A 26,940-nucleotide genomic window follows, 5' to 3' on the forward strand; every position below is an offset into this window, starting at 1 on the left:
TCACACTAGAAGAGCACAACTGTATTCGGTTACAGTTGTACTTTAAAACTTTCAAAATACAAAACATTTGAAACACCAAACAAGAAAGTAAGGGAAAATTTGAGAACAACGAAGGAAAAGAAAAAAGAACTGTGCAATAATAAATCATGATCAAAAAAACTGAAAACAAACACAACACACTTCCCAACTGGTTCCTGAACATCTTCAGGTATATCCATCTGGCTTCAATACTACTTGGGCTGTGCCAAAGCACAAAGCCAAGCTCTCCTCTGCAAATTAAAAATCTTGCTGAAACAAACTTAAAATGGGTTTACAATGTGTAATGCATGTGATTTTCCCCACAGTCAATAAAACTACCTGAAGAAAAGAAATTGATTTAATTTGTCTTTATTTGCAATACAATATAAAATAGATTCTTTTGGTATGAAGATCTTTGAGATCTTTTGGGTTTTTACACCATATTTAAAACAAAAGTCACATAGTTTGAAGCCTCTTGACCATCCCAAGCACTGGTGCTGTAGTACAGTTTCAGGTATTTCAGTGGACTTCTTTGGTTGCAATCTATTCAGTAAACTTCAGATATGCAGACTTGAATATATAAGCTCCTAAACTAGTGCTGAAGCCCCTAAATTAGAGTGGCCAGAGGTCTAAAAAACTGAAACATATCTGGAATTCTCACCAGAAGACTTATGGGTATTAATCAACTCTACTTTTATTTAGAAACTTGACTTTAGACCACCTAAATAACAAAGGGCATCCTTCACTTAGCAACACTGAAGAATATGCAGTGAGAACAATAAGTTTTCATCTATTTTCAAACTTCCATAAAACTGGCACTATCATCACTTTACATACTAGTATAGACAGTGCATGGCAAAATTCAATACAAAACAGCAAACTAGCTCACCTACTGCAGCTTACTGTAGCACTTAAAGTAACATCTATAGTCCTGAAAGTGTAAGCCACCACCTACTGCTAAATTCCTCTACAGTGCTAGGTATTGGCTTAATCTCCCTGTAACAGTTCTCACAGTAAATGTTTCCTCTGCCATTTCTAGCAGACTGACATCCAATTCCTCTTCAATTTAATTTGAAGGAAATAAGGCAACTTAAAAACCACTATGGAGAATATGCATGTCCAGTACAAAAGTCACTGCAGTATAAATGATCAACTTTACATGGATAATGTAACTCTGTAATATATGCAGAATACTAGGTTGAGCTGTTGTTGGTAAAATTCCAGAACAAAACAGATGTAAGAAAGCAGCACTGAGTAAACTGAAGTACTACAGACTTCCAGTTTTTTGGACAGCAAGTCCTACACTTACACTAGGAATGTACATAAAGCAAAGGAAACAGAATGGAATTTTCACAGTTGTAACTGAAGTCACTGCACTATCCTACTGTGGTGCATTTGTCCTTTTTCAGCTTCTGTCCTGTTTTTCCTTACAGTTGTGCACAACAGGATACAATCCCAAATGTTGCCATTTTCCTCCTTGCTGCTGTCCAGCATCATCTGTGCCACAGATCCTTGGCAGGCTAGCAATGACAGGATGGTTAAGTCTCATTTTTAATTATGACTATTTAAAACAAGGCAGCTGTAGTAAAGAAGGGAGTTGGCAAAGAAATCTTAACATACTACATCTCTTATTCTCCTCGTGTGCTAAATTGGACAGACTTTTTTAAGCTGGCAGGAAGTTATTACCTAATATAAACACAGTAAAATCATGTTACATAAAATCATTGCCTACAAACAGAGCCAGAACATGATTTTAGCTGAAACAGCTCACTGTTTTTGTCATAATCAACAGCTAACGGATCAAGGAACACAAATTCAGAGAAGCCTCTGCCTATACGTCCTCTGCTGTTACCTTTCTTTGCTAAAGACTGACATGAAAAATCAAGAGCTCTGTTCTTTCAAACATTAATCAACAGGACAGAACTAGTTATCTCCCTTAAACTCAACTTATGACAACAAGAGTTTGCCCACAAACAGAATCATCACCAGCTTCAAGCTACAGCAGACTAACTCCCATTGTGATCAAATCTCATACATCCTGGTTTCATACAAAGAGCAGGATGAATCCATTATCACTATGAACCCTCCAAACAGAGATGACCACTTCAGACCTTCCACAATTCTGCATCTCCATCAAATTCTGCCAGAGATGAAAGCGCATCGCTTATCTTCAAAGCGGCCTCAGGTCATCAGCAGGACTTTGAGTCTGCACTAACTCAGCCCCCTCTTGCCATTGTACTGATTCATCAAGACCCCATTGTTAAGCTGAATTCAACAATTCTTAATGCCCCATATCACCATGATACCTTTTTTTTAATCACTTGGTATCATTGAGCTTTCAGAGGAAGAGACAAATCTCTTACCTTTATACAGAAAGATTTTCAGTAATACAGTACAAAACTAAACAGAATTTATGTCTGAGTAACGAACATAGAAAACTACTATTGCAATTTCGTGGTGACAGCATAGAAATTTAACAATCATCAGAAAGCCTAGAAAGGGCATGTTTAGTTATAAAAGAAAGATTGTCTTGAGATAAAAATAGTGCTGACAGCTAAAAAGCTCTCTGTTGCAGCAAGATATGCAGTAATGAGTAACAAGTTCTAGACGGTTTAAGTACTTTCCCAATACTGCAACACAACACATTTTTGTAACACTACTTTTACACGGGTTATGCTGCAGCAGAAGTACAACTTCTTAGTGGTTGGCACTAGGAATTAACCATAATAGAAGAAAGGCATTCAGTGATCAATGCACAAGAACCTCTGTTTGACCTGTTCCTTAAGTGTGGTTGAAAAAAACTGAGGAAGGGGCCCATCCATTCCATTCAGATAATACGCCTTCCTTGAACATGAGATTCTTGGCAGGAAGAGGAACACCCACATCTGCAGAAATTGGCTGCAAAAGTGAACTTGAAGAACCAGCATCATGGAGCTGATCCAGTGTTGAAATACCTTCCTAAAAGCAAAAGGAATAAAATCGTGTCTTAAAAACAAATGAAGGTCTTAACAGGAAAAACATGACAGACTAATCTAATCTGCAAATACACTTCAAGTTTCTGAAGTATGCTACTTTAATCCAGTAAATTCCAAATAATTATGGAAGTAAAAACAGAATAAACAACATTAAATAAGCATACAGTTGCCTCAGCTGCACCTGTGAATGCATTATTTGGCTTCCAAGAAACCTTCAGGGAAGCCTGAGGCTTAAAAATTAAGATCTAATAAAAAATGAATGGCAAGCTCTAAAATCTTCAGGACATCTTTTGAACTGCTATTTATCCCACAATGTGCTAAGATGTACATGAGTATTTGGAGGCAACAACTTGATCATACACTGGGATATTATTTCCCAGAAGTTTGGTTTTCTCATCTTTTTTTTTAACTCCCTATGATCACCGGCTAGAAAAGTGTTATCTCAGAGATAGCACCTCACACATTAGGGCTTGAGTCACTTGAGACTGACAGATTGTTTCAGGGCTTCAAACCTACTGGGAATCATCTACATTCTTAATCAGGACACAATTCCAGGATCACACTATCCATCCCTGGTTAAGTAACCTGCAAATTTGTTACCTTATTGAAAAGGTAAGAATTTTAGAGAAAAGTGCCATAAGACAGAGCAGCTAAGCAGATTCCATGTTACGGGTGGGCATGCCTTGCTTGGATACACTTGCACGCAGAATTAGAGCAAGCTGCAGACCTGGCACTGCTCTTGGTTTGCTACACAAGACCCCTGTTCTCTACCTAAACTCTTAAAAAATTCTCCCAGAGTATGTAGGTTTATATATTTATTACATATTCATACTCATTGAACACCAAGGTCTAGAAGCAACCACAAAAGAATTGAGACAAGTATTAAATGAGGCTAGAAAAGGGATAGGGAACTACTTGTTTTTCGCTGCCAGCAGCATTTTAGGTTGATAGTGCTCTTAATGCAGTTACCATTTAAAGAAAAGGCAAATAAACAAACCATATGTGTTTTCATACACCCAAAAAAGGCAAGTAAGAGGGCAGAAAGGGATGGCAGACCATACAGAAGGATTAACATCTGGATTATTGCTCCTTACCTGGAATGAATGAACAAAATTAAGGACCTGCAGAGACAGCTTTCTACTGGAATGTAAGAGTTTTTGAAGGCTGTAAAAACAAAAACAAAACAAAAGAAAAGAAGCTATGTTCAAGGTGCACAAATTTTTACTGAAGTACCCCCATAGTAACTTAATCCCAAATAACTCTAGTAGTACCTAACATCATGTGACAAAAGATTTCACACAGAAGGCTTGGTAATTCTGTCACCACTGAAGATGTGCTCGACTTTTCTGCTCTTGAGTCTAGTCAGGTAAATGATATTTTCCCTATAATTTACACTGCATAAAGTGAAATTATTGCAATTGAAAAATACTGCTTTACATAAGGCATTAATATATTAGACTTCATCATGTCTCATTCTATCTAGGACAGTCTGGTAACGTGACTTTTAAGAAGTAGATTAGTGACACTCTGTTAAAAAGCAGGTCAACTACTATAATAAAATCCTTAAGCCATATTTTCAAGCAGCCTCATTTCTGGTCTCCAGAACCATGCCTTAGGGAAAAAACAAACAAACAAACAAACAAACACAAACCCACAAAAATAATCCACAAAAAACCCAAAGGAAAGAAACCCAGAAATCCCATTACTGAAAGAATACTCCTTCATGTAAAAAAAGCTCCAGTAAAACGCATCAGACAGCTTGATCACAAGCTGTGACTAAATTTATCAAGTATGATACAAATACTTGAAAATTTCCACATCTTGTGGAAATTTTACTAAATGCATTTTACATCAAAGCATTACCAGCAAGCTTTCCTCCAGTACTCCAGAACACTTAAGAGGAGGAAAAAAAGCCTCTACTAGGCGAGGAAGGGAAAATGAGTAGGAAGGAACCCAAATTTACTTTTTTCCTGATCTGCTCATAGACAGTTTACAAAAAAGAATTAATTTTTGCCTAACAGAAACTATAAAAAAGCCTAATCTCAATCTTACCACAACTAGGACTAGTTCTACACATCTATGAGCCAAAACCCAACCCCCTTACATACTAGAATTAGGTACTCTTTGAAACACAGCTCAGGTCTGCTTTATAGTCATTAAATTGTGGGTGTCTCTTCTTGCAGAAGCTCCAGACATAACAAAAAGCACCTGTTAAACCTGCAGCTGATAAATGACAGCTCACCTTTCTTTTCTACATAATCCATGAGTGGCGATTTTTCTGCAGACCTTCTGATTCAACTCAGAGCTGAACAGTGGAATGCCAAAGCATAATTCCAGGGGAACCCATTCCAGTTCATTTGTGGGTACTTCAGAAAGAAAAACAAGAGATTACCAAATTGTAAGAAAAAGCAAAAATGTTGACACCAGAATCGGCTATCTTAGATCAGGATCCACCAGACACTTCACACTTTTTCAGACAGCTCATTTACTGAACTGCTCAAATATTTAAGGGAATCTAAAGAGTAAGTTAGGATTGCACTTATCCCAGACAATAATCAATCAACTGGACTGAAAATGTTTAGTACAAGCCATTTGTCATGTTTTCACCTTCAAGGTTTTGCTTGACTGCAGAATCCACTGAGGCTTCTTCTATTACCATCTCAAACGATTCTGTGCTCCCATTTACATCAGATCCTGATGCCAGTTCAGTCTCTCCTAAAGGAAAAGGAAATTCTTAAATAAACATGTACATGAATGTAAGTTTAGCTACCTTTGCCCAAGGACTAAACAACCATAAAACTGAAGGAAGGGATATGGAGAAACACAGGGCCTGACTAATTTTAGGACTAAAGAGTTATTTAGGGAACCTGAACACTTATGAAAGGTTATGTTCCGGCATATAAAAATTACACAATTTATTTTTAATATTTTAACGAATATTCTTTTTTTCTTCTGTTGGCTGTTCTAGTTCCGTGATTTTTCAGTCTGTATTTGTTATTTCTGAGCTAGTCTCAAAGATAAAATTAGGAAGTAAGCCTACTGCCAATAGAATTACACTTAAAATGGGTTCGTATCTGTGTCGGACAGTATTTTATAGAGCTACAAATCAAAGAATTAAATCCTCTGTTCACCTTTGCTCAAGTGATTGTACGTGAAATTAGGACACAGACAAAAGAGAAATTCTTGGTGACCAACCTCTGCCATCAGAAGCATCGCTCAGCTTTCTGTTAGCATGTTGACTTGAAGGATTCAACATTGTGACATAGCCACAAAAATGCTGCAAGTCCACTTTGTTTCTCAGTATTTTCAAAGCTGTATGAATGCCCATGTTCACACGAGAGAAGTCTAGTAGGAAACAAAACATATTCCAGCTTATGTTACAAGAAGCCTCCCCCATAACCACGTTGTTCAGCTCTAGGCCATAGTAAGTTTTTTATTTGGATTTTTCTCTCTTATAATGCACCACCTTAGTGATGACCTTGTTAGATCTGGAATAACACCAGGTGTTAATTGATATTTTATAGTACAGTAATAGAGCCAAGGAGAAAGAAAAATACAAACAGAAGACAATCTCTCTCTTATACACCGGCACGTTCAGACAGCAGAGTGGCAAGGTTCAGCTGGGAATCAGATGTCCAGCTCTCTCAGTACCGGAGTCTTTTATGGCAAATTAATGCAAGATACATGTTTCACATATCTGAAATTCTGAAGAATTAGCATACAGTATTAGAGGTTAAAAGGAGTTTAAACACCAACTTATTCACGTCAGAACTTAAGAAATGCAGGATTTCTTCAAACTTAATGCTAGATGAAGAAACAGACATGTCAGAGAGAACGAATATAAAAGTAACTAATTTTGAACCTAGTAAAAACTAAATTAGGAAGTTAGCTTTATTTCTAGTTGTCGCAGATTCTTTTAAGTGGTAGCTTAAATAATTTTAGATTTTGTATCTGGAAATTCACACTTTTATGACAGCTCTCATTTGGGGAGGTTAAGGCCTCAACTACATAAAGCTTCTGTCCTACTCATCAAGGAGTACTAAGAACATGTTAATTCCTGCCTTTCAAAATCAGGAGACTTTGAAGGAATAGATTTTGCAAGCAAAGCTCTTCTTAGGGAAAAAACACCCTCCATAATTGTTGCTAGTGCTAATAATCAAGGGAAGTTTAATCAGTTTTGGTCTCACCTGTCTTACAGTTATGAAATGCTGAATATAATATATGGAATATTTATTTATGTACTTTTCTTTACATCCATCTTAGGAGAGAAGAGAAACCAGAAAACTCAACCTAGTTAGGTCAGAGAAGATAGAAAGAAGATGACATCTCTAAGCCCAGAACAGTTGTCAAGCATTTCCATTTTCTCATCTGACTCCAAAATTTGTATTAAAAGGATTATTGCAACCTTACTGCTCAAGACAATGTGCAACAGATGTGTAATGTAGTGTAGAAACTGCATTAAAGACAATCAGTTACCTCCCTGTTGCTCAGCTTCATCAAATGGGAAAGGTATGTGCATTGTTTCTCCCATTCCCTGCATGCCATGCCCCTGTACATCAAGAAATTAAATTAGGAACAGAAAAAATACTCATCAGCTTAGCTTAGTCCTGCCTGTGCTCCCTTTTAAGGAGTACCAGTCAAGTTGATGAAACAAACAGATGGAGATATTTACAAATTAAAGCTCTTGTTTAGCTGATATAAAATACCACACCTTTCCCCTTAAAATGCATTTGATTAAGCATAATGAAGTTAAACTTCAGTGAAAATGAACTATTTTTCTCTCCAATAACTGGTTATAAAAGTGTTTGAAAAAGGCTGAGCACTTCTGGAGCAAAATGGAGTTTCCACTCCCACATACAGAACATTTTTAAGCAGTCACAGGCTGCTTACAAGTTGGTCTTTGAATATGTGTAATTTTATGTTTGTTACAATATTAAACATCGATATATTTGAGTGATTAATTCTGAGAGTTTGGCTGAACGAAAGAAACTGAGAAGAAAGCGATTTTACTTCTCCCAAATGGAAAAACCCAATCCACTCTGCTGTTTGTCATAAACATCATTTTTTTGCTCATACTTTACTGTAAGAGCCAAATACCAAGCACTCTGAAAAAGTGCATTTCTTGGATAACAGTTCATAATAACAGTTACCTGATATCACTCTCTAAAAAGCTTGTGGGTTCTTCACTTTCACTCCAGTTTCCTAACTCCCCCACATATAACTAGCAAAACTCTATTGTGCTGGCCCATAATACCATAACACACACATAATGTGCATTCAGTTCAAAACCCACGTCTCAACCACCACTGAATCACAGCAGCACCGACCACAGAAGTTAACATATATTTCCACTTTTGACAGAAGTGTAGCTCTTAACATTGTTAATCTCCTCAACTCAAAAAATCACGCAGGTTTTCATCATTTATACAGAGCACTCTGTACCTGAATTAGAACAGCAGAATGTGTTAAAGCATCATTCAACATTGTGAGCACATTTGAAGTAGGAACTACTCCTGGGTCATGACCCCAAGACGTTATTAGTAAGCGATCATAGCCCTGGAAGAGAAAATTAAGAGTGTTTACAGTAGTAATGAACTAGCTAAGCACACAAAGTCAAATACTAGAGTTATGCATTAGCATATTGTTACAATTCAGAAGTTATCAAAGGTAATTGCAGCTCTCCAGTGTTATATTTGGCACCAAGGATCACTCATGTTCATATTCCTGGTAAAGATGCTATTTTGAACAGGAAGTATCTGTCACCAATTCCTGTAGAGATGTGCAGCCATCACAGCAGTCTCCTAGCAACTAGGAGATTAAAGTAATCCCATATAAATTTAAAAGCAAAATAAAAGATGGATAAACTAACACTACCAGAAGAGAAAAGAGATTTATCAACCCCTAAAATAACTATCCAAGGGCGGGATGGGGAACAGGAAGACAACAACACTGAGTAATTTCCTAGTTTCTCAGTTTCCAGGCTTGAATTCCACTGCAACTCCCTAAGGTTTCTAGAAACATCTTTACAGTTCCCTAAGAAAATGACACTACAAAGTAGCAGTAAGTCATACATGCACGTAGAGGAAAAAAAAGTCCAATAAACTTGTGATAGTGCAGAATGTGAGATTTAGTTCATCAAAACCTGTGCTATCAGCAGTATCAAAGTTTTCCAGGGCTACCACACTGATTAATTTTACTAGAAGAAGTGCACGTTTACTGGTAGTTTCAGCTAATGAGACACTGGGGTTTGAATCAACTCATCACCAATGGCCTCACAAAATGCCTTCTGCTCTAGAAGACTGGAGTCACTTAACCCAGTAAATCTTAGAGATATCTACAAAATTATTGCAATGATTAAGGGAAGGGACACATGAAAGGTTTGAGGAATGGAATATGCATCCACAAATCCTAGTGCTCGAGTCGACAGCCAGTGTAGGTACACCAAGCATGCACTCCCTCTCTGACGGTCTCTGTACCGTTCTAGTATATTTAGGTCCTCAAGTATCTACTCAGAATGAGATGAAAGCTGTAGCTGAACAATATTATTTTATAAATTCCACTGTGAGGAACAAGACCCAAACACTGCTAAATGTCTGTGGCATTTCAAATCAAAGTCAACAGGTAAAATGAATTTTTGATTTCAGCAAGTTTAAAAGTTGTGGTGGCCACTCCCACTTACATTTGCCTAGTATACAGAATACTCAGCAGTACTCCTTGGTGGCACATTTGTCCTTATTAGCATATCAGAGACAGAATGGGAGAAGGCAGCATCTGAAGTCTTTCAGGCAAAAGTTGATCATCTGTGCTGCTTTGTGGGACTCCTTGCCAAAGCACTTATGGATGCTAAAAAATTCAGCGGATTCAAGACTGGAAGGAATTTGGGAAATCAACTGATCACTGCAGAGACAGCAATTCAAGTCACAACCTCTGCATACACAGAGTCCCATACAGCTCAGGAAGTTCCACAACAGAACACATGGGAGAGCAGGAAGGTCTTAAGAGAAGTATTACATGCTATGCTGCTTCCCCCTACTTACAGACATTGCTCGAGACAGCCTACTGGGCTAGGAAGACCTTTCTTCCAACCTACTGCAACCTTTATTAAATTATGCTGTCATTTAAACTGCAGAAGAATTATAGCCTAGAATTTCAGTCTTCATCACAGATTTGGAAGTGATCATGTTAGCCATCTCTCTCTTTTTCACATAGTCTTCTACAACTTTGTAACACACTCTAGGGGTGGACTAACAAACAAATTCAAGACTGCAGTATCATATTTTATACTAAAATTGAAAGAGGTAGCATCAAATATACTGGAGTCACATTCTGACAAAGGGAGAGACAAGTATCATTCCTTTTTCAAGACCTTGAAAGAAAACAAGCTAAGATGCTACATAAAACTCGCTTTTAAAAAAAAGAATATCATCCACAATGAACCGTACCTCTGACTTCAACTGTTATCCCTAAACAGCATACAGCATATCTTTGAAACACTTGGAGAAAGGAAGGAGAATAAATTCATGCACAGACTACCTGAAAAACGTCTGGAAGTTTTCGAAGGCGTGTTCCTTTAGAGAGCAACAGAGAGGGTGGTCCTTGTCCAGTTATGTGGTAAATATAGAGTTTGAACCAAACTGAACTGACTTCTGGTATTGCAGGTCCAATGTGCTGAAGAGAGATTATTCCAGAAATTAGAAATTACTTAATATTCCACAGTTACCCATACAGACATCATTTAAGAACCAGCAGTTTTAAAGAAATACAAATCTACTTTCGTAGTACTGGAGTACAAACATTTTACTCTCTACTAATGATATTCTAGGTATTTAGTGAAGTAACAAAAGACTCTTCATTGAAAGGTGATAGTAAGGTACTCTCTATGAATCTAATTCAAGAATAAAATATCTGTCCTTGACTCTATTTCAACAGATCAACTGATCATAAATTCAACGAAGTTAATTTACTAAATATAATTGTTTTCCTCAACAAAACCTTTTTAGATTAATTACAATAATATTCTACACACCAATAATTTTGTCACTTTAAAAGGGACACCTAATAAATGTATCCAAAAAAAGCTATTAAGAAGATACTTTACTAGATGGGGAGGAAATCCCCCAGTATTTTTTCACCTGGGGTGTGCAGCTGCTAATAGGTCGAATTTCATTGGTGAGTGGTGCCATGGAAACCAGCAGAGTATAGTTTTTGTTGAGGACTCTGCTGCAGGTCGCTGGATCCAAACCGAGCAAACTCTCGCATCGTAACAGGTCCAAGGGGAACCCTATGTTCAAATTGTAAGATTCTTAAATTACCACTTAAAATGGAACACACAGGACAAAATATGATTTCAGATTTTCCATTTTCCCCTGCTAAACTGTAAATATAGTGTTTTCCATGCTGAAGTTTTAAATAATTGGGGTGAATTTTAATATATCTGTATGTAATTTTAGCAATTCCAGGCACACAGTGTTGTCTGACACAGAACTATAGTTTGTTCCTCTCTAACTAACTATCCAGGAAATAAGCAGAGATACTGAGCAAGTTAGCTAACATTTAACAAAAAAAACAAAACAAAACAAAAAATAAGCCCCATTAGAATACACTTCCTTTCAAGACTAGAGAAATGTTTCTTTGACAGAGTATCTGTGAATAAACAATGACTCCCTATATAGGGTTTCAGAAGCACATGATTTGAAACCAATCTCTTTCTCAAGTTCAGCTTGTCTTGCCATCGTTATGCTTTAATCTGTGGCTCTGAATCTTAAGTCTGTCATTCATGAGGCAAACCCAGTAACACAGACTCAAAGGATGACGAGAAAGTGACGCCTTGGTTTCAAAATATTTTTAAACAAGCAGGATGCAGATTGCTTTCCACAACAGCAGCACAGACAGAAAGCTGAATCCGTGGCAGATAAGTAATCCAGTTAGAAGGATTCCCCAGACTGCCCCCAGTACCGTTGTTTGGTTGATCAGGCTGTACAGCTTGTGCCCCCAGGTCTTTGTTGTGCCGCAAAAACAGTATCGTGTTTCTCAGTGTGAGTGCATGATCGAAGTACCGCTGTGCTTCCCCTTCACCTGTGCTCTGAACCTAAACAACAAACAAAACAAATGCATGGTGGCAGGTTGCATCAGTTACACAGAAGGAAAGATGAACAAGTTAGCATTTTAAAGCTTTCTCACTGAGTAACAACCTTGCAGCTTATACGCAAAGGTGATCTACAGCAACTATTAAATGAAAAGTGAGTCTTGGCCATGCCAATGGAACGGTCAAAAATGTACACAAAGACCAACTCTATAAATCAGAATAACGACTCAGTCTTCAGATAAAAGGCTTTAAGTGTCCAGTCAAGCTGACTGGTATAAAACGATACAGCAATTAACACCAGTCCTCCTACACCATTCTACAGTTGACCTTCTAGAATTACCTTTAAAATGTGGATAGGCTAAACATTCCAGCACATAATGGTCAAATTTTCCTACAAAAAATGATGTGCAGACTTTCAAAAACGTTAACACCCTACTAAAATGGAAGTGGCATCCACTGAACAAGCCCTAAGGCAGGTGTGTGCACACAGACTTGGGCAAATGTAATTCATGAACTCACTTTGCTCACCAGACGCACCACACTCATACACATACATGGCATGTCCTTGAAAGTCACTAGAAGTGTAAATGCAGTGAATATCAATATGATAAGGCCTTATTTTCTCAGTCTTATTGCTAAATAAGCAGTTTTAAACAGTGAAAACACTGGGAGGAGAGAGTTGGCCTCTTTAACACTTCAAGGGCTGAAAAAGCATTTCAGCAAACATGTAACAGATTACCTTTTCCAGCTCCACCAAGAAGCTGTCAAGACTCTCATCTGACAGTTTCCCCACTTCAAACATCGTGACTGCATGACTTTTCAAGTTCTGGAACAACAAAACAAAACTGTCTTAACTCTTTGAGAATGGAATGGGCTAGTAAAAGTTTAATTAAGTAAAAACACTTCTTAACAAACAATACAGAGGTTTTTTAAAACTATTTACAGTTGTATTATATTGATATCATAGTAATTTAAAGCTCTACATATTTATTCTTGGCATAGTACATTGAAGAGTTTTGACATACTGGTGAAAGATTTCCCATCATCAAAAAGGCAGTGAGAGTAGAATCAAACAGGAAGGCAATGCGCTTTGTGTGTCCACTAGACAGGTTCAGGCTGCTCACGCTGGCTGTTTCAGCTATTAGAAAACAAAAAGAAAGTGATCATATTTGTTTTATTTTAAAATAGTATCATCATGTTTAAGTCAAATCTAATTTAAAAAAAAAGGGAAAGTTATCACCATACCAAGTAAAACAGAATTCCCTTATTACAACTAAACTGGTTGACTTAATTCAAAAGCTGGTATCTTTGTGTCAATTTCTACCCACAGTACAGATTAGTCTCATCTTCAGAAAAAAGCTACTTAGCTAAAGAATTTTAAACCAAGTAGACACCACCTCTCCCACTGAATATTCCATATGAAAAAAAGGATCTGCATAATCTGTGTTTACCTTGTTTCTGCACCCCTTTACAGTCTATACCACTCTAGAAATACCAAAATAATTGATCCTAATGCATTAAAATTTACTGTTATTGCTAACCTGGATCATCTTGACTGTTGGTATCTGTATCTGTGGCTGATGACCCAGCTTCCTGTACAGGACTTCTGTTTTCCCCACTGTCCCATGAAAGCAGCATCTTTTGAGGATCCAAAGTACTCCTATGAATGTGAATTAAAATCCACATCTATCGGTCACTGTAGCACCAGAGAAGTATCTCTGCCTTCCAGTGCTAGTCCATGCACAGGCACACCCAATACATGCCTTTCAATATTTCTAAGCCCTAAAACCAGTCAAACTTGATACTCCTCAGAGTCCTGCTTTAGCTTCTGCAGGAAAGTTTATTGAGGGTCTGAAAATACCAGATTGCAAAAGAGATCTGAAAAATCAAATCACCATCATTGACTAAGAATCCAATCGAAAAAAACTTAATCCACTTTGTTGTCACAGTCTGAATAAACATCAAAGAAAACAGGCAGAACAGTCATTTTAAATGTCTTAGCAGATACTGAATTAAAAGTGCACCCAATGTAGTACACTGAATTTACAGGCTAAATTACCATTCCTTATTCTCAGATTAACAAGAGGATCAGGAGTTCTTGCCATTATATACATTAGAAAGCCAAGTGAGATTTGTTATTGCAGAAGTCAAAGAAAGCAACCAATAGCTTTACGATCAGATTTTGGTTCTAAGTTTTCCCTTCAATGAGAACAATAAGCCCTGTGAAAGGGTGAAGGCACTTACTTCAGTCTGTTTACTGAAGGAACATTCTTCCACGATGGATGAAGATTATCCAGGTTTATTACTTGGCCTTTTTTATGAGCAAAGCCTAACCGACAATACATGGACACAGCATTCTGAAGAAACACACACACACATAATAAGGAACTGCTGTATGAAACCAGGCTGCAAGACAGTGAACTTTCTGTATTGAGTTCAACAGATGCATTATACACACATACCTTTACTAAAGATAAGTCAATCTCTAACACATTTGCCAGCTAAAAAAGAAAAAAAAAAAAAAAAAAAGTCAGGTCAGCAATACAATATTAACAGTGTGGAGTAATTCATTATTTGTGGGATTTCGTGTCTTTCTGTTGCTTTCTTCACTTTTAAATCCAGCCTGTATTGGTAGGAGCAGTTTTGTCTGTGTCAAAATTATGAAAAAAAGAGGAGGAAATCTCCTAATTGTCCCACCTGAAAGCAAGCCAAAGAAACATGAGGCTATCCTCCACTGTGGAATCTCTAGGTTAATCATGTATATCATTTCCATGCTAGTTATGTATACCAGAAGACACACAAAGAGGAAAACAAATCCTGGATATATTTAATGGGTATTTTTCAGATGTTTATTAACAAAGTTTTGAGAAGATCTTATGAAAACATATTTCTCATACTGAAACCATCCTTAAGCAAAAGTTACATTCCTGCTTTAAGCCAACATCCTGCATGCTTTCACCGCCAAAGAAAAAATTACTTGATTTTTTTATTTCACACTAGCAAAACAGACTAGTTTGTTCCAGTTCTAGCTGTATAAAAGTCTAGTTTAGTCACCTCTGTATAAATTCATTCCACCTGATGGAATTGTTTCACTAAACTGGAGGTACTCCTCCAAGCTTAAAGTACTATAAAAGCTACAGGTTGGACTTAAGCCTGACAGTATCTCTAAATAAAATCACTTGTTATCAACCCATATCTCTGCCTTAAGTATTTTCAGCAGTGTGCTTTGGGCCATTTTCAAGTATTCCTATCTCCCTGACACAGGTTAAATTTTACTTACCTCTGCCACATTAGTGTGTTCATCTATTGAAACAAATATCTTGTACAGGAGTGTTTCAAAGTAATCACCTTGCACTCTGTTCATCACAAAACCTTCAAGTGGTGGCACTGAAACAAGAATTCCTTTCAAACTTACAGTCTGGTAATTTACTAAACTGCGCTAAAATGGAAAAAAAAGTTTACACTTCTTTAATTTTCATTATACCTGCAATTTTGAGGATTTCCCAGGCACAAAGAATAAAAGCCTCAAGATAGCATATGTAGAATTTAAAACTCTCCCAATCCTTAAGAAAAGTAATGCTTGTCAACATGTTGTCTTATAAAAACTAAAGCCACTCTACCTTGCATCATAGCCTTGCACTCTCCAGCTCATCAACTACACATAATTTCCAGTGTAGAGTGCATCAAATGACTTGGTAATGGAAATGAAATCATTCCTGTTCTTGGAGCAGGACACAAAAACACCACCCCACCCACACGCTACAGAACTGAGACTCCCAAAGTGATTACCTAAGCAGCAAGTCTTTTGTATTTAGAGGACTTTCACTTAAATGATCTCTACTACAGCAATGACTGGCACTTCTGCATGACCAGGTTCCAAACAATTTACATCTTTGCAGATCATATTGAATTCAAAAACCCCTGAGACCTATCACAGCATAATGAGTTTGTTCAAAGGGCAGACATATGCTCTGCTGGTTTAACCTCCTACACAGTCCCCAGACACAGTCCGTGACTAATTGAGGTGACAAGACCCAGGAAGAATGGAACTGGTATCTATTAAAACATTGCATCTGTCTGGAAAGAAGTCAAAAACCTACATCTTTCTGGTAACTACAATTCTCTATGCTACTCTTCCTTTTCATTACAAACTTATAGAAGGATACTTATTAATTCATGCCATGACTCCCATAAAAGAATCTCATCTTAACTAAAAATTTCAAGTTGAAATTAAAAGTGTTTTAATATGACTGAAAACATTTAGTCAGGAGAAAGTTTCATAGCTCAAATGTTTTGTTTCAGCATACTCATGTGCACAGACAAGCAGCTTCCAAGACAGAAGACTACAGGATAACTGAAATGAAACTGAGAAAACATAGGTATAATAGCCATGAAATATTTACTCACCTGCTATACAGCTATCATCAGATATTGGAACATCAAGGTAAATAAATCCTTTGTTATACAAACCTTTATAAATAAAAGGACACAATTTTAGAAAAAAAAAAAAAAAAACACCTTTTCCAGAGTACTGAAGATGTAAAGCAGACTTCCTCATCAGTCAATTCAGAGTTTAAAGTAATTTTTCCTAATAGCCTCCACAGTAGAATATTTCTTTGCAGTGCATGAAACCACACCTAATAAATTTCTGTGCCTAAACCACACCCAATACTAAACAGGTGTTGGTGTCCCCCTAAACCAGAGTTCCTCACCCAGAGCCTGAGTTCTACAAGTCCTTTCAGCACAGCAAAATGACCACAGATCAGAGCAGCTCCACTTGACAAACATGAGTGGATCTGTGCTTAAATGTTAACTTTGTTTTCACCATCATCATGTACTGTCAAGAAGTGGGGGTTTTATCCTGAACTGGCTTTGTCAGCTCATGCTGACTACATTTGGGTACTCAGGCCAGGACTCACACACTCGGTAGCAAGGATACAAACTAAATCACATCATTCTGATGGTCCTCACATGTCCCTGCCACACATCTTCAGAGAACGTCTTGCTTATACGACTGCAAAAGTAAATTCTGGTGCCTTTCAGCACAAGGCATCAGCAAAGCTGCAGCAGAGAAAGATGGGCATTGCATACTATGAGGACAATAATACAGTAAACACTTGAATTAAATTTCCCCACTCGAAACCGATTTGAACTGAGTTCTGCAGAGAAGATAAGCCAGTGAGAAATTGTTGAGGAATGGAAAAAAAATTACAGCATAGCTATCTTCAGAGTCTAAGTTTTGTAACAGCTATCACAGAATCACAGAACATGCTGAGTTAGAAGGGACCCATAAGGATCATCAAGTCCAACTCCTGGCCCTGCTCAGAACACCCCAAGAATCATGTGCCTGAGAGCATTGTCCAAATGCATCTTGAACGTCAGCTATCCTTTAATGGTAAAGCATAAAGCTAAATTACAAAGTATAAATAAGCCAAATTTATAGTCCATAGTTCCTTTGGTGCTACCCAAGATCAATCCATCTACACTACATTCATCAGGGTGGGGGTGAGGTGTACCAACAACCCTCAGGTGAAGTGTTACTAAACACCTGAAGTAGAATTGTCAGGATGTTTCACACACAAACACACAAATCTCAGCCCAGCTACAGCAACTATACACCTGTAGCGTCTCTAGTTAAATTACTACACTCAATCACACTGTAGAGATCTTAAATAAACTGCCTGCATCAACTCATCAACTAACCTGAATTCATGTCAGCTAAGTAAAATAATGCGTATCAACAAACCAGCTTCGATGGACCATTACAAGTCATCAACATGCTTAAGGTGCTTTATACTGTCTCTCCTTCAATTCAGTTCTCATAGCTGATACATCCTCACTTATATACCTGAAATGTGCTGGTGGCATTGTACTCTGGACTAAACAGTCCTCTTTCCCCATAAAATACAATCCTGCCTGCAGTTCCATTACATTAATTGTCTGTATATTCTTTTTCCATACCTACTAAACCTGAGCTGTAAACCCTCTCCACAAACACCACCAGGCCATATATAAAGATCATGAAATGATTTTGGGATTCAAATTTTCTTAAACCCCATACTGTTCAGATCCCTCCAGAGCATGAATTTCACTTACCTCACTTTTTTTCAGTTGTTTTGTTCTGCTCAGTAACAGGCAGTGAAATTCTGCCTCAGGTTGTTTTTTTTTAAAGATCTAGAGTGCAGGTTTGAGTGCTTGCAGTAAGCCAAGCACTTACAGGCAGACTTTTCAAGGAGGATTTCATCAGTGATTTTTTTACTTCCTTGTCTAATATGATCTGTCTATACCTATTACTGGTCACACTGAAATGGGAAGACATATGCACACAATTTTTCAGTAACAGCTGCGGACTCCTGAGAACCAAAACAGCTTCTTAGATTTGAGTCCCATTTTCATGCTGTTAAAATAGTGGAAAAATCACAAGGACTTTCCTTTGAAAAGCAAGGAGTGCAGTTTAACCATCCAGGATTACCAATTCTGACATTTTTAATTTTAGCTTCTGTTGTCATTTACATCCCCTTCCCCCACAATCTTTACAGGCAGTTTCTAATGAAAGAATCTGTTGACTCAAACAATAACAGAGCAACAGCTGCTAATTGCTCACCATTAAACTATTTACAAGATCTAGACTGCAATCTGTACAGCTCTTGAGTATTCTCCTTCAACTCTTCTTTTGCTTCAGCTTTCTATATTCCCTTTTGTTCCTAGTTTTCAGATACTAATCTCAGCAAACTACTAAGCAAGATCTAAAAACAGAAAAGGAATGTTCATTAGAAACTTACTGTGAACTACATTGAAGTCTAAAGAACCAGCCAGCTGAGGACCTGAATCAATTATCTTATCAATAGCAGACTTCTCTGATGTAGTGCAAATCTAGGTAAAAGAAATGGTATTAGTCTTCTGTAGAAATTAATCTGTGCAACTTTCTTAATATCACTCAAAAAACCCCCAAACATCTCAGTCTCAAATCAGTCTTGAATAATATAAGAATACAGTAAGTAACTCAGGCTCTTAAGCAAAATATTTGCACTGAAGAATTCACTGCAGTTCCTGTTGAAGTCTTAAAATTTTTTAGCTTGTCCCGACACAGAATTATTCATGCTTTAGGAACAGCAATTAATTGCACAAGAATTTGGCAAGTGAAGTCCACACTATAATAGGTTTGCTCCTTAAAAACTTCCAAATTGGATGTTCAACCACAGAAATTGATTCATTCTAGAAAGAGGCCCAGTGCTTCAGGTTAACTACCCTGGGTTGGTGGAATTCAGAATGTAAGCAGCCACTGCCTAAGACATTCCAAATAGTAGCCAAAAAACAGATTCCATCACAGCTTCAAGTATGTTCTAATCTAAACAAAACACTTCTAGAGAAGGAAATAAATCCAGATTAAACAACTAGCTGACTGTAAAAAGAAGACTGTGAGAAGGAAAACAGAATGATGTTGAAACATTGACATCTCGTAAGTTTTCCATGTGCAAACAGTGAAAAAGCATTTCAAGAATAGGAACAATGAAAATATGTGTCAAATAAATCCACTGCCATTCTGATTCTAATTATAGTGAAGATTCAGCCAAACCTGGCCTGTCAGGGTTCAAACGTGAAATTTAAGAAAACATATTTTGCTGCTTGTTCCCTACAAATCATATGACCACGTACATTAGTTACCACAGACTGGTTGATGCAAAACCACCTCAGCACTGTACATAGTGCAGAAAGCACAAAAGAGAGAGAGGGCAGAATATGTCAGAGAAAACATCACAGTCTCCTTTAATTCCAATCTTTATTTCCATAAGAGAGTTGCTATAAATCTGCAACATAATCTTCGTGTATTCCACACAAAAGAAAGCCCCTGTTTTCAGGGACTATCAGTGTTCAGCCGAACTTAAGAGATGCAATCCCTCCTCCAATACCTTGATGTCATCCTCGGTGATGTAGCCAGCCTGCACGACCCACCACGCCTCTATAGCAATCTCCACAGGCTTCACGGGTAACAGATCATGAGCAGTTTTCCTTCTGAAAAATTTCTGCAGTGGTACAGTCCATTTGAGATAGTAATAAAGAGCACTTCACATGCACAGACAGCCAATTACCTTTACAGAAACTGATCTGTATAAATATCCATTTTAAAGCACATCACATTCACAGACTGGAGACACACAAGACACAAGCATACCATTAGCTTTGTCAATAAGTAAAAGTTTCCCTCCTCTCTCAAATCACATGGAAATAGGAAGCAAAAAAAATTATTTACATTTGATACTGTTAAATCTTCCCAGAAACTCATCCATATTGTAGGTGTCACTAATTAAAATCCACGCTATTCCAAAATATTAGGATCGAGTCCAAATTTTAAGTATGATGTTTTCTATTGTGAACAGGTAAGAGAGTACAGCAAAAAAAGTATACAAACAGGGTATTTTAAAAAAGTTCAGTGATTTTAAAAACACATTTTAGGAACATATTTTATTTATTTTAAAAACAAAGTACCCCAACATTCTCAGTAAGCCCAGTGCTAAACATGTATAGTGAATGTCAGTCCAAGAAAGCAAAACTGGAGGACACTGTTTATTTATAGACCTGAACACCCTCTCTTACATTTCACTGCCGTTACTTTTCGGTTCACTGTCAGCTGCACATTTTGGTAAGCTCACTTTCAGTTGAAGGACTGTGAAGCTACTGCAAGAGCACTTATGAGTTCCTTAAAGAAAGGAACAAACTGCTGCAAACTAAAGGCCCTTCTTCTATCAACAGCCATCACAATGTCTTCCACGCGCCATTTACATTCAAAGATGTCTGTGCAGACTCATTAGCATTTCTCATTAGAGAAAAACATACACAGTGCAAAAATTTACACCTAGATGGAGGACTGTCCCAGAATAAACTCTCATCTCAACCGCACACACAGAATTGTTCTGTGTTTCTTTCAGAACCAGTATCCTTTCTCCATGTTTATAGTGGCCAGGAGACATTAGTTATCTCACATCATAGAGCAAGTATAGTTCCAAAAATATAAGATTAATAAAAATTAAAAAGTAGCACTGAATATCTTTTCCTTTAGTATACTTCAATTTTAAATCAAAAAGCCCTTTATTAACTTGAGGAAACATAATATAATTAGCAATACCCTATGTCACACTCAATTAGCCACACTATTAAACTGAGCAGGGCCAGGAAATTATTCCATTCTTCACTTCCTAGTAAATAATATGGAGGGGAAGGGAAGGGAGAGAAAGGGTAAAGTAAAGGGAGGGAAAATCAAAGACCAACTTACTTTTGAAGACCTACATTGGTTCATTAGATCAATATACTGGTTTCTTCCTATGCCGAGAAGTCTTAGACCTGAAAAATAAGTAAGGTTTTATTTCTCTTGAGACAGGTTTAAGCCGAAGATATAAACATTCTTTAAAGAATCAGAACTGATTATATAATAATATTTTAATTACTCTTATCCAAAATAAAAGGATCGTTATAGGAGCTAAATTCATTCCATAATCCATACCCATTCATTCACTGTGTATGGGTTAAGGGAAAAAAAAAAAAAAGAAGAAATCCCCTATCACTCAAGTCACAGAGTAGCAGGGAATAATCCTTTTTTCCTAACTCACATCAACAGCTTCAAATTAATAGTTATAGTTTTTCCTCCCTCTAACAAAGCCCATGTCAGACACTGGATTAGAACTCAAAAATAAGAGCACAAAAGGTAACTTAAGCTTCTAAGGAAGACGATTAAGATACAGTTGAGTTAAACTGAATCAAAATTTATTTCTATAATCTTTAGCCTTCAACCATTAAGAAACCATGAACAGATATTAGAAAACTATTCATTAGTTTTAAGTCCAACTTTCTGGTTTGACACTAGCTTTTATGATAAAATGGAACTGAAGAAGTTTAAGTTGATTATACTGCAGTCACTAATTTGCAGCTGTGCTAAGATAACAGAATTGCTGGTGGGGGAGAGAAATCAAACAAAAACAGGGAAGTCATTCCTCTCTTCATACTACTGACTAACACTAGATTTCCAACAAGCAAAGTGGTGCTGAAGAAAGAAGTTCTTATCTGTTTCCCTGCTGTGAAGATTACATAGAGGTAAGCCAGTAGTTAATTGACAATATACTTTTAAAAACAAAACCAACTCTTTCCAAAAGCTGCAGGCTACTCCTCACCTGACCATATGTATGACAACTTTATACATATAAATCAAAGGTGAAGAATTCAGTCTTTAACTATAGATAACTTCTCAGTGGCAGGTTTGATTAACACCTCCCCTGTGCCAGCAGTTTACATTTTGCTCTATAAGACTTTTCAGTTGGCTGTTGATCTTATTCTGTGCTCTTCCACCAGGTTCAAGACTTTTGCTTTCCTAATCTCCCCATCCCATACCTGAACAGTGTAATAAATAAGACTACTGACACATATAGGAGAGTCATAAAATACCAGATTCTCTTCCCTCGCTTTTCTGATATATCATCCCTTAATTCACACTGATGCCACTTCACAGGAGTGTGAACAGCCTCTCAGTGTCTTGCTAACATCTTCAGCCCAACACATGCCAAAAATCACACCTGGAAAAGACCAGCAGCCCATTTTGGATGAAGAGCACACACTGTTTAATATCACTATTTAAATGCCTCGACACCTTCATTCACATGTTCACGTTCAAGCAAACAGATGCCTGTAAATCCATTTTCAGAAGCTCCTTATTTCCAGCTCACTGAAAGCAGTAATGCAAGTAGGTAATACTTACAATCAGCTGCAGTGAAGTTGGGTAAAGAATCATAGCTTTTTTCACTGTTCATTATATCCTTAAAAAGAAAAGAAAACTTTTAATTTGCAAGAAGAAAGTCATTGTTGCAGAGAAGCAGGATGAAAATCCTGCCTGTTCTTTTTATTTTAAGAACTAAATGAAATTTAAATAGGTCTATTATAAAGTCAGTTACCTTATCAAACTTGCCAATCATTTGATTAATCATTACACAATAAGTTAAATACATAAAAAGTGAGACTTCTGTTTAATGTAACCTTTGCAAAGAAAAAAGCTGACTGAAAGATTAATACACAAAATCCTGCATCTCTCTTCACAAAAAAACAAGCACACAAAATTTCTAACTAATAACAGAATAAACAAACAACTAATCCATTATGTCTGCAATCACTATAATAAAACAAAAACACTTCTAATATCCAACAAAAATAAACAAAGGTTGCCAGAGTGCTGACAGAAAACAGAACCATTTTTGTTCTCATAAAAACAGATCTGCTTGAGGCTTTTCAAAAGGCTTCTAATATGGTTAAGTGTCCTTTTTGGAAAAAAAAAAAGTTTTAAAAAAATCATTCAAAAGTGCTGGGTTTTTTAAATGGTGATTCTCTTTGTTTTATTAATCTAAAAAAATTTTACAGTGTGAAGACTCACAAATCTCAAGCATCAAAAGAGAAACTCTGGCCTCAGAGTGAGTCCCACCCCAGCTCCACATGATAAAGTCCAGCTCTTGAAAGGCTAATGGGGCAGAAAGCAAAAAAATGCAGGTACAAGTAGTTCTCTAGAAACTTTCCTTACTGTTTCCTTACTTCTTCGAAGAGCCTACACAAGACCAAACAAGCTACCTGATACTGTCTTGTATTGCATTACAGGGCCATTACCAACAGCTCTAGACAGAGAACAACACGCTCTCGCCACAGTTCTGCACTCACCTCCATTATGCCTGTGTAATAGGAAAATGGTGTTACCCTCAGACCTTTCACCATGATGTCAGACAAATGATAAGGGTACAACATGAGATGATCTCGACTGTATTTTAACAGTTCTTCATAATATTTACGTTCGTCTTTCTTGACGTGCTTAACTACGGGGGGAGAAAAAGTTGGCACTGTTTTATGATGTTCAACCAAAAAAAAAAAAGTATTAAAAATAGCATAATGGCAATTGACAGCAAACTACAAGCAAAATAAAGCCCCACTATTCCTACATAGGATACAAGTAGTCTCAGAGCTGTTAGAGGTGGCACCAAAACAGAGCAGATTTATCTAATGGGTTACCAGGAAGCAGCCCGTTGAGACAGAACTCATGAAGGCTGTAGAAAATTATCTTTTAATTCGTGAAACTATTATCTACTTTGGGAAGACAAACGGATGCTGTCAGTGCAAACTAAATTGAAATTCTGCAAACAAGTCATAGCCAATAGCTCATGGAGTCAGGGTCACTGCATCTCATCTAGTGACAGGCTTTACAAGTCAAATCTTCTCTTAATGTCTCTTAATTTCTTGGGAAATGGCAGCAGAACTACAGCAGGAGTTCAGTTCCACCTGGCAACTCAGTAACCTTCAGAAGTGCTTTGCTAGAAAAGTTGCCACATGGACTCAAAAGTCAAGATTTTTCTTGATGTTTTATTATTTCATAGTATTTGTTTTCAAGGAAGGAAGGATCTTCGAAACAGGCTTTTTTTTTTTACAGGGCAGCAATTAGAAGTTACTTTGCTCCTTTACTCACCTAGGTTATTCCGGTATCGTAACTGATTGCGGATGCTGTAGAGTACAACTTGCCTTTCATATTCCCTCTGGGAATTTCCAAGACCCTTGAAAACATAAAAGCCTTTTAACTGACTTTCAATACCCCCCCTTTTAGTTAAACCACTGCAGTGTCTCATGAGGAAACCTATGCAGGTTATTTGTCATTGCTCAGTGAGCTCCCAGTTCAACAGTGACAGTCTCTGCAGGACTTCAAAAATATCTTTAAACAGGTCTCTACACGGGATTCAGATTTAAGCAATCATCTTTAGATATTTTTTTCCCTAATACCACTGTGATAAAAAAGGCAGCATCTGATTTTCAAACCAAGCACATCAAACATTTACCAAGTATTCAGTGTCTTTCAGTCTTGAAGAATTACCCAGAATTAGTGTGGCAAAAACCAAGCATAATGAATGACATGTGAAGCTTCAACTGCTGCACCCAAGAAACTTATAATCCCCCAAAAATAAAATAGTGAAACTGCTCAAGCTGCAGCTTCACGGAAGTGAAGCTATCAAGTGATCCTAGGTCACAAGATTAAGGAACAAGCACAGCACACTACTTGACTATCAGGAAAGAAGATAAAAAGAGAACTTTGGTTTATGCTTCAAACGCCTTACTTCAAAAACTGTCCCCTCAACATTCTTTAAATTACTTCTCTACTCTGCATCAAGTCATTTGGGTTGTTTGTGTTTCCTCTTTCCTCTCCTGGTTCCCTCACTGACGTTTATAGTAAAAGAGATCCTTTGATGAAAAGGTACTTTACTGCATATATGGGATAAACAAGAAAGTTGCACACAAACTGCAAAATCAGGTATTAGAAAAGTAACCTCTGGTATCACAAACAAGGTCTGTAATTGAACAAATATCCAAAGAGGGATCCAAGTATTTGCTCAAAGTACAAAAATATTAAGGACTATGTTAACACTGAAGTAAACAAAACTCGATTCCAGAAGTTACACTGAAGTAAATAATGCATTAAACAACGCTATATTTCCTATCCTGAGTCACACAGCCAACATTATGGCACTCATGCTGGGCAAGTGAAGAGAAATCATCACTCATTCCCCTCCTACTGTCCTTGAAATCTCAAACTCAAGGAATTAAATTACTCGAGGCCTGAAGCTAGTACTCATCCTCTCCTTGCTCCGTGCAAGAGCAGGAATTGTTTAACAGCATCTCCTTTCAAGCAGCATAAGACTTTGGAGACAAGAACCTCCTCTCGACTAGACACAATACCTCCCCTCTGCTATCGGAGCCCCATTAAATGCAGGCAATCAAAATTTCATGAGGATTTGTTTTCCAGGAGCACAGACCTCGCAGCACAGACCTCCCTGGCTACCGAAACACGGCGCTGCACAAACCCCGAGGACACCTATCCTGGTTCGGCTCACACAGCCAGGGATTGTACGACGATCACCCGACTCACCCGGTTTTACATCTGTACAAGCCCAGCGGGTACCCCACATCTCCCTTACCCACCCCAAGGCACCGCTACGTTCCCCTCCTCTCACCGAGGTCACACACACACACACACACATATACACATATACACACACACACACACACACACACACACACATACATCCCGCTCCTCGCACACAGAGCCCACATCGCTTTCTTATCCCGTTCTCTCCAGAGACACCACACACACCCACGCCCTCCTCACACCCCTCTGTCCCCACAGAGAGCCCCACAGAGAGCCCCACACCCCCGTCCATATCCCCCCTCTCCGCAGAGCCACCTCCCCCCTCTCCGCAGTCACCCCACGGCCCCGGGGGCCCGCCCGCCTTCCCCCTGGGCCAGCAGGGCCGAGCCTGCCGCGTCCCCGCCCGTTGCCGCCCCGGGCCGGGCGCTCGGCCGCCCGCACCTGCCTGACGCTGGCGGGCAGCCGGGCCCAGGGGTAGTTGTGGCGGATGTGGAACTCCACGTCGATGTTCATGGCGAGCAGGCCGCGCCGCGGGGCGCCGCCGCCGGGAGGCGCTCGGGCACGGGGAGGAGCCGCTCCGGCCGGGGCCGCCCTGCCCTGCCCGGCCCGGCCCTGCCCTGCCCGTCCCGGCACCGCCGCCTCCCGCCTCCCGGCCCGGCCCGCCCCGGAAGCGCCGGGCGCGCAGTTCCGCGGGCGGGCCCGAGGTGGCCGCGGGCGGGCTGGAATGGTTGGGATGCGGTGCCGGGGTGTCGGGGGACGATGGCTCACCTTGGGGCGATGGCTCACCGTTGCTGCGGGCTGGCACTGACTGGGAACGGATCCAAGCCGAAAGTGCCCTTTTGGCCTGCTTGGTTCGGCTTAGCAGCGGTTTCCTCCTGGTGCAGGTCGCAGCACGCCCGGGCAGACGCGGGTGACAGCTCCGAGCAGGG

The 26,940-nt window shown here is 38.5% G+C and overlaps 1 protein-coding gene across 1 annotated transcript; it reads right to left on the reverse strand.

The window, feature by feature from the left end:
• Window positions 1–371: 371 nt before the first annotated feature.
• FAM91A1 (family with sequence similarity 91 member A1) lies at window positions 372–26,628 on the reverse strand. The gene is made up of 24 exons (XM_050313891.1): window positions 26,453–26,628; window positions 24,563–24,647; window positions 23,767–23,918; window positions 22,823–22,880; window positions 21,350–21,417; window positions 19,989–20,102; window positions 18,861–18,951; window positions 16,486–16,548; window positions 15,359–15,465; window positions 14,541–14,579; window positions 14,323–14,435; window positions 13,620–13,738; window positions 13,104–13,216; window positions 12,818–12,904; window positions 11,949–12,081; window positions 11,126–11,274; window positions 10,527–10,661; window positions 8,436–8,549; window positions 7,470–7,542; window positions 6,189–6,338; window positions 5,601–5,708; window positions 5,236–5,359; window positions 4,088–4,157; window positions 372–2,976 (listed from the first exon to the last, which is right to left on the reverse strand). Exons 1-24 carry the CDS (start codon window positions 26,522–26,524, stop codon window positions 2,800–2,802), a joined length of 2,514 nt encoding a protein of 837 aa, XP_050169848.1. The 5' UTR covers window positions 26,525–26,628; the 3' UTR covers window positions 372–2,799.
• Between the last annotated feature and the right edge of the window lie 312 nt (window positions 26,629–26,940).

The sequence above is a fragment of the Myiozetetes cayanensis genome, unplaced genomic scaffold, assembly GCF_022539395.1.
Source record: "Myiozetetes cayanensis isolate MyiCay16 unplaced genomic scaffold, myiCay2020 scf1, whole genome shotgun sequence".
Classification (NCBI taxonomy): Eukaryota; Metazoa; Chordata; class Aves; order Passeriformes; family Tyrannidae; genus Myiozetetes; species Myiozetetes cayanensis.